General features: G+C 37.4%; 2 protein-coding genes across 2 annotated transcripts; both read right to left on the bottom strand.

Annotated features, from left to right (window-relative positions):
• Positions 1 to 5202: 5202 nt before the first annotated feature.
• On the bottom strand, positions 5203 to 6228 carry LOC149536713 (uncharacterized). Its single transcript, XM_089806331.1, has 3 exons — positions 6221 to 6228; positions 5966 to 6185; positions 5203 to 5827 (listed from the first exon to the last, which is right to left on the bottom strand). Exons 1-3 carry the CDS (start codon positions 6226 to 6228, stop codon positions 5546 to 5548), a joined length of 510 nt encoding a protein of 169 aa, XP_089662457.1. The 3' UTR covers positions 5203 to 5545.
• Positions 6215 to 8312, bottom strand: LOC149536714 (uncharacterized). Its single transcript, XM_089805805.1, has 3 exons — positions 7411 to 8312; positions 7098 to 7198; positions 6215 to 6964 (listed from the first exon to the last, which is right to left on the bottom strand). The coding sequence occupies exons 1-3, from the start codon at positions 7532 to 7534 to the stop codon at positions 6230 to 6232; spliced, it is 960 nt and encodes a 319-aa protein (XP_089661931.1). The 5' UTR covers positions 7535 to 8312; the 3' UTR covers positions 6215 to 6229.
• Between the last annotated feature and the right edge of the window lie 759 nt (positions 8313 to 9071).

A 9071-nucleotide genomic window follows, 5' to 3' on the forward strand; every position in this document is an offset into this window, starting at 1 on the left:
ACATATGCAAGGCGAGAAACTCAGTTAGCACTACCTCAAAGTAAGTCATAAAGGGACGCACACATCAACAACCACAATACAAATTAGCACGCAAAATTTGGGGTCAATATTAAAGTCATCAATTATTATCTTCATGGACTGGTTGATCATAAGCAGCAATTAAGAAGCTAGCAATACACATTGTGTTTGAGGGAAGTATCCAATCAGTGGCAAGGAAGAAGTACAGCCAGCAATTAGAGATATGTACAGGCTAATCCTAGAGCAGTGTAAACATCATCTGTGGTGACTAGAAGATATGAATGAGAGCACTTAATTGCAATCGCAGCTCAGCTATAAACATAAGTAAGATATAGAGAATTGTTCTGAGAGAACAAGTACATTTGTATTCATACACCAATATACATTGGACATACCTATGGTTATTCTTCTTCCAATATATGTATATATGATCATTCTTCTGTACTATAAGACATATGCATCAATCAACTCTTCCAGGATCTAATTCATTAAAAGGACAGTAACAAGATGTATATTTATCATATTCAATGCAAACATTTACAATCTATTAGAGATTTATGTGCCAGTTATAAAGTGAGAGAAGTTGCTTTCAATTTTAGATACATAACGAAGAAATTCACTCCAAATTTAAGGGATCTCTAGAACAATACATTACACAGATCCATGCTTAATTATTTACTGGCCTTCACAAACAGTGGGAGCAAAGGGCAAGGTGTTTTCACCAAGGTTGTAAAGGATATGGAAGTTCAGCTGTTAAACATTCCCAAATATAGAGAGGCCAGAAGTTGGGCAACATTGTAAGGCAGAGAACACCACTGGTATCCTGAATCAAGTAATTCTCCTTTGGCAAAAAATAATCAGTTCCTTTGAAATGGAAAGTAACAATTGGAAATTCTGTAGTGGCAGCTGCAGAAGTATAACATAGGTCCAATCCAATAGAAGATCCATCAGCCTATGGAAGCTTAACTATGGACTCCAATCCTTTCTTCAGGACATCATAACCACTCTGCTCCAAATAAGTGATGGTTGTTCCAAAGTCTATGATAATTCCACCAGACCCATTAGCCTGAAAAGAAAAGGTATCAGAAGGGATATCCAATAGCTTTGACCCTATGCTTATTCCTTCCAAGAAAAGATAATAGAAGGTTTTAGTGAACTTTTTTGTGAGTTGATCGATTCCCTCAAAACGTGTTCTACATCTATGATATCCAGCAAGCCAAAAGTGGTATGCATATACCAAGTCAAATACAAGTCCTACCCAAATAGCATCTTCCAAACAAGGATGAGATCATATACAAATCCCTGAGCTATACTGAAACGTAAATCTATTTTTTCTGCATTTATATTAAATGATAATGTTGCATCTATTTCTTTGTTTTTCCTCTAACTAAATTAGACATGACTGGGGCTTCAAACCGCAGTCAATGATGACAGCTCCCAAACCCAAATTTATGCTATACTAATTTTCCAGAAAACCAGTTATGCATGGTTGAGCTTATTTTATTCTTGCAATGCATTCAATAGTTGAGAACTATAGTTATTTTACTTGTCAAAAGGCCTACATGGGCTAAATGGAAGGGTTGATAGTTTAAGGTCTGATGTTAGAGGAGTCTTAACATGGTCATTTAAATGTACTATGACAAATATGTAATGACAGATGCAAGGATAACAGTAAAGCTTGTCGAGCTGTTGTCAACTAGACAACCCAAAAAAACAGTAAGGTTAACACTGTTGAGGAACAGTTACAGTCAGTTCAATGACAATTATAAATAGTTGTTGGTTGCCCCCAAAAAGGGAGTGAGTCTATAAAAATAGTGAAACCCAATACATATACATGAATTGATGTATAAGGATATTTTAAAAACAATAAATTGAAGTATTCTGCAAATTATGTTATTCTGATTTCTTGTTATTGTGCCTTGAAAGCATGATCATGATCTTTAATATGGTAATATTTTGAAGTTACTTGGATTGCACATGTTCTTTCCATTGAGTGCAGCATCTTTTGAAATTTAAAGAATTCCACTTCATTGTTATAAAAAGTCAAAATCTTGAATTGAAATCGATCCACTAACCATGGGGTAGGGCATTAGGTATCATTACAATGTAGTTTAGTAATCTACTTAATGTGGAATAAGGCCCAATAGCTGGCCATACAAATGTATTATAGTTTCATGAAAGAAGTGTGGCAGGGAACTATATTGAAGGTGCAGGAAATGTGTTTTGAGTGGAAAATGGAAGCTTGCTGAAGAAGAAAGGATGACTGTCTGAGAAAATAGTCCCAGTGCGGAGGTCACATCTTTCCAACCAACCATTGGATAGTGCTAAGTTTTTGATATGTTTGTAGGAACCAAATTAAGAAGACGCTCACCAGAGCGATCGAAGAAATATTATTGGGTTCCAAAGATACAAACAATTCAGTACAGATCTATGGGATAAGCCATGAAGTTCTTGTTTTGATAAAGCAACACTGCATCTGGGCTTTGTCCACTTAGTTGGAGTATAAAGGTGGCTTGAATCCATAAGAGAAATGTGGAGAGATGATTGTAAAGACTTGGAAAATTGGAAGAGATCAGATCCGCCAAGTAGATGAGCTGATGCAAAGGAATTGCAAACTGGAGTGCATTTTTATGATAAAGTATAGCAACTGGTAAGTTGTGTTTGTTTGATTGCATAGAAGGTTGTTGGTAAGTCTTTGGTAGAAGAATAATGAAACACTTCCTTGAGTACATTGTGCTTGATGCTAGGTAGGTGGTACGCCAATCGGATTGTTGGGTTAAGAGTGGTTAATGTGTAAGAACAGAGTGTGCTGGTAACTATTAAGGAATTACCAGTTGTCACAAGGTTTAGAGTAGGGTTAAGAGTTTGGGTTCAGTCAACAAGTTTGGTGTTGTCTCATGTTGGTAGACACAGAACACTGAACAATCGGGTCTTAGATCCCTAGTATGAGGCATGTAGAGGAGTGCTGGAACGAGAACCAACAAAGATTATAGGATGTTGCTATATGAATGCTGATATACAAATGATTGCATAGGATGTTGGTGAATTGTAGAGTATAGATGCTGAAACAGTGAGAGAATTATTTAATATGTGGAACCAGGTGAGTATTAGGTGTTGAGTGGCCATTTAAAGGCCTACTGAATGATAGGATTTGGAGGTAAAAGGAGAACCTTAATGTTGTCCCCTGTTATGGGAAGTTGATTAGTGCTTTGAATAAGGATATTTGATGTGGGAAGCTGTATCTCACAATGCTTTTGAGGATTGTGATACTGAAATGATGTGATAGAGTCGTTTGATGTCTTGATGTCTCATCGAGTTGATTATTCCTTGGGAAGTGTTCCTAAGGTGTAGCTCTGCATCATTCCTTCAGAAAGGTCTCTGATCCGCCGTACAATGTAATCAGCATGAACACTACTTTGCGGTAGAAATCCCTTAACTTGCTCCCCTTTCATTAGTCCACAAAGCCTCTGATGCTCTGTTACAGCATCCAAGAATTCCTATATAACAGGATCGAAAGGTTTCTCTTGTGGAGGTTGAAGGTCTAGTAATGATGGCTGTGGAGTAGGAGGTGCATCCCATGCTTGTCTGAGAGTAGCTCATAATTGATGGAGGATAGTATTCTCATCAAGAGTATATGCTGTGTGCCATTGATTAGAAGAATTATTAGATAAAGCTACAGGGGATGCTCCAAAATCTGGTACGTTATTCCCTAATTGTGTTATGGTGATAAAGGTACCAAGCTTGCTTACATAACCTGGATATGACTGGCAGCAATTTTTTGAACAAATGATTTAGCAGAACTTTAGAGAACCACTACCAAAGCTGGTCTCTCCATTGTTCTATATGAGGATACAATCCCAGATTTTGAAAGGCTTCTATTGATTGTTCTATCGACATAGGAGGTGGGAGGTCACATCTCCCTTATTTGGAGATGTCTTAAATTTTTGTGAATTTGGCAACATTCTGACAGACCGCAAGGGAGTTGTTCTTGGAGTGCCCAAGATAGATCCTGAGGTGATAGAACCTAGAGAGCTACCACCAACTCCACGAAGGGTCGGTGGTGGTGTTACAAGAGACTAGTTTGCAGCTGTTGTCATCTTTGATGTAGAGTCTGTCATTTTTTCCTCTACATTAGCCAAAAACTCTTGAAGCTTTTCTTCTATGGATATATCTTTGTTTGTAAGAGAAGACCTCTATTTTGACCATGGTCTTGTAGATACTTGTCTCGGGAGGGTGAGATTTGACCTGATATCTTGCCAGCACTCTCATCCAGTATCTCCAATCCAGTCCACTAAGATTGACCAGGTCCTAATCCATAAGAGCTTCTCAAAGATTATTAATGAATAGGTGCTGAAATATTTGAGGGGATGAATTAGTTTTTTGTCTTGATCTTGATGACTTTTGTCTAGTACCAACATCTGAAGTTGATTATGTGTCTCCCTAATCCACATTTCACTTCCAAAGCCCTTAGAGTTCATGTTGACGTTCTATAAGACCAAACACTCTGCCTCTCACATGGTCTTTCCAGTTCTTGAGCCAATTATCACCAATGTGCTTCAACATATTACCAAATTTGCATCCTTTTTGAGTTTAGACCAATCTTGTGAAGAAATAACCTAAAAGTTCAAGAACCAGAAAATAATTAAACCCTCAATAGGATGTGAAAGCTGCACTGTCTGTCTTCTCGAAAGGACTTGACAACATAGAAGTAATTCCCCATCCTACTTAAGGTTATTGATTGGGAAAGGAATAGGAAATTTCGGGACTGAGTATGCTAAATAGCATATGTACCCTGATTATTTTTATGCTGAACTTAATTTCAAGACATAGTATAACATGTTTATCTCTGAAATTTGAGCAGATTCCCAACAGGGAACATTACTGTGGCATGTATCTTTTATGGGCATTTTTAATAAAATCTTACTGAACATGATTCTAGGGTTCACAAGAAAAATTCAATTACTGCATGATTAGACCAACAAGAAGTCAAACATATAGTATTCTTGTTTCAATTTCTGGGCGCTGTCTTTACAAGTTGTTTAATGTCAACCCACGTAATTGTCTCATTGTGCAGGCCATATAATAAGAAAAGTAAAATCATATGACAATCATTAGATGTAGTAGAAGCCTTCAAGAAACAGATCGCAACGAGGAGAAATCCTCATTAACAGTCATGATAAAGCCTTATTCCAATAAACAACCATCCAATATATCAAGCAATAAATGATAGAAATGACGCTTTCAAAGTTATTACAGAGTCATGAGCCCAGTTGCAACGAAGCTCGCAATGATCTAAATAAAGGGAACATGTTACAGAATTGTCCACAACAAAAAGAAGCTCTTATGAAGACATAAGATAATAAAAAGGTTTCCCACAATATGAATGTTGTCCCTCAAAAGATAGTGTCGCAACAAGTAAATGTTGTAGAAGCGATGCCCGCTATATTACAAATGTGAGAACTAGAATACAACCACCAAGAATGTTGAAAATTACATGTCAGTGGAAAAGGAATGAACCCAGACAATACTACAGTTCTTTAAAGAACTTTTCCCTTAGGCAGTCTTGCAAAATCGACAACTGTCCCTCCCTAACTAATACATCTTCATCTAGTTTGTTTACTCTGAGCTTAAGTGTTCCAACTTCAGCGATGAGTTTAATGTTTTGCAAGGTAAGTTGTTCTGCATCTTGCTGAAATCCATTCCTTTCTTCTGAAACTTTGGGTATCTCTGCTCTTAACAACGTCAGTTCTTTCTGACATTCTTCTAAGTCAGTCTGTAAACATTTTATGGTATTTTCCTTCCCTCCAAGCTGTAGATAAAATATATCATAGCATTAGTGCTCATAATCTGAACTAAATATAATGCTCTTCAAAAGTAAGTTAATCTTCCATTTAAGGAACTGTTTGACATCCTAAATATAAACAATTGAAAGCATGACAACACATACTAGAAGCTCCAAATATTTCTCTTTCTGGTTTGAGAAAGTGAGCCTAGCCTGTAGTCTTTCAATGTTACTCCTCAAAACCTCTTGACTCCTTTCAAAAGTTGCAACTTTCTTCTCAGTTTGTTCTACATCAGCCACATTGGAACATAATTTCTCCCGTAGAAGCTTGACCAGTAAAGTTTTGGCTTTAAGTTCTTGTTTTAGTTGTTTGAAAACCTCCTCACTCTAAAATAGCAATGAAGAATAATGGTTGATCACAAAAACATGTTAATGAAAACTCCCTAAAATAGCAAAATAAATAACATTAATTACCTCTCTATGTTGTTGTTCCTGTTGATATGCCTCTGGATTTTCTGCATGTTGCTTGAGAGATTCATCATAGGATATACAAGAATTTTCTTTCAAGATTTCTTCTTGCATCCACACACTATTCTTCCAAGATGAAACTTCTTTTTGCAATTGTACATTTTGCTCAGCCAGATCTTGGATCCTCTTTCTCATCTTCCTCTCCTCCGACCTAATTTTTCCCAGCATAGAAGCCCATTCATTTGACCGCCTATCTACCTCCTTTTCTAATGTCTGCTGCAGATCATTCTTCTCACTCTCTAGTATCTTTGTTCGACATTCCATCTCTTCTTCGATCAACCTTAGCGATTTAGTTGCTGAAGATGTTTCTCTCTTGTCGCTGGAAAAGATGGAAGTGGTTGATGAATGACTTTCTCTGTGATGGCGTACTGAATGGGGAGATGACCGCTTCGAATGTGGAGATGAACGCTTCAAATCCCCTCCCCCAGAGATAGTTTCCTTTGGAATAGCAGAAGAATTATCTGCCATCAACTGCTTTTCAAGCGAATTCTCCTTTGGGCTATCGCTTCCCTTCTCCAAACAAGGCGGCCCATCCTTATCAACCCTCTGGCAGGGTAAATTATTACTGATATTGTTGTATGCAGAGACCCGTTTCAATGGAAATAACCTCCGCATCGCTGCAACACTAGCAATCACCTGTAAAAAATAATCCGTGTCATTTTCAAGCCGGAAGTAAACTGAATTATAAAAAGCATAGTCGAACACATTCACACCAAAAGCGAATGGTTACAGCCTCGGCCGTTAGATTTGAAAGATGGCATTATAGTACCAGACAGCACATGAGGACCCTAATGACGGTGAATTCCGGGCGGAGCTTCACACTCTTGCTCGCATCGCTGCTCCACATGGACGACGGGGGCGGCTTGGATCCTGCTCAAACCAGTAAACATATAAACATCAGGAAATATAAGAATACAAAGCTGAAAGAGTATGGCGATGCAGGTGAAGAAACATTGGGGGTTTCAAACATCTTGGCGACAGTTAAAGAGGGTACCAGGTTGAGAAGCGCGACAATGAAGCAAGAATTTGAATAATGAGAAATAAAAGGCACAAAGTAAAAACTAGAGTGAGGAGATATGCACCAGAACATTCGGATAAAACGGAAGCGCTGATATTCTGCTTCTCCTGCAAGTCCCCCGGGTGCAAGACTCCCATGCATAAAAGAAAAACTATGGAAACCACGTGCCTCAGGGTAATCGCATTCATTTTGTTTATGTAATTGCGACCCTTGCCTTGAACCTGTGAGAGGATGAACGCTTAGTTTCAGGAGAAGGATAGCTAAATTGTTCGTATGTATACAGAAATCTCATTGCATACTGATCTATATATCCTGTAATTTTATGAAGCCGTTGCAGCTGTCTTGAATGCGAATTAGGACACCTGTCCTCTTTAATTTCATTCAATTCCGCGGATTTAAATTCTCGGAGGGGCTGAGAAATATTAATGTAGGGACTTAATTTTGCGTAGATACCGAAGGATGGATATGTTGGAGGAGCATTTATACCCTGTTTATCCCTCAATCTTTTTACTGTCAAAAATTATGCAGTATCTAGTTGGAAAATCTTACATAGATTCCCAAACTGAAACTGCATATCTTTTAAGATTGAAGAACTCGTTTCCATACGCGTTCATACACTTCTCCTGTCTTTGCTTTCACCCCACCTGCCCAGACACTCCTCGTGATATCTGCTTCCACAACAGTCAATTCGCGCAATTTTCTCCTCTTCCTCAAATTCGCTGAGGCATATCACACACACTGCTATTTCTTCCATCTGCCCGCGCCTGTAATTCATCACCGTCATCAAAACACTACGTAGAGGAAGAGACACGTCAGGCACTATATTTTCTTCTTTCCCCGCCTGGATGTAGATCATATAAAGTGCCACCATCATCACAATTATATACCCACTTATGACACAGGGCGTGCTCAAAACAGGTGACAAAACAAGTGGGAACAGTATATATAAACAAAAATCAATTCACATTGCAAACAAAACCACAATTTTCAGAAACAAGCCAATCTGTTTTGCTTTGCAATTCTCTCATTTCTTACCACTATAATTACTACATATTTTTGGCAGTCAATCATTCCATAAAACGAATGAAATCCCAACAAATTTGAACAACTATTGGTTACAATAGACAAGAAATCGGATAACAGTTGATAAAACCACATTAATGGTTTCATTCAAATTTCTCTGCAATTGAATATGCGAATTGGGTCGCTGATTATACGCAGATTTTTCTGCTTGGGAGTCAAATATTCTGAGATTTTTGCAGCAAGCTATTTCTGGAGCATTCTCTGCACAGTTCGAACATAACTCTGACGATGTTGGGTGATCTTCCATTGCTTCTTTGCTGTTGATATCTGCCATTAGAATCTTATCTCGAGCAGAAACATGAACAATAAATATCGAATTGAGTGAGAAAAGCAGTGATATGAGTTTGATAAGCAGTGATTTCCCCATTTAGCCCTTTTTGGTAAATGGGATATGGCACTTGTGTTTTTATCTAAAGGTAAAAGTTATTTCATTGTAGACTAGCAATTGTTTGTAGAGAGATAATATCTTTTTAAATATCATAATAATAAAAATTTAAAATTATTTAATATTATTTTAAACATTTAATGTTTTCAAATATGAATAATCGAATATTCACCATAACTATTCCCAATATTTTATTCTTGCAAAGCACTCAACAAAATATTATAAAACTAACTTGAATCAAAAAATCATTTTTATTG

The sequence above is a fragment of the Cupressus sempervirens genome, chromosome 10, assembly GCF_028749045.1.
Source record: "Cupressus sempervirens isolate cs-2001-9-10 chromosome 10, ASM2874904v1, whole genome shotgun sequence".
NCBI classification, from domain to species: Eukaryota; Viridiplantae; Streptophyta; class Pinopsida; order Cupressales; family Cupressaceae; genus Cupressus; species Cupressus sempervirens.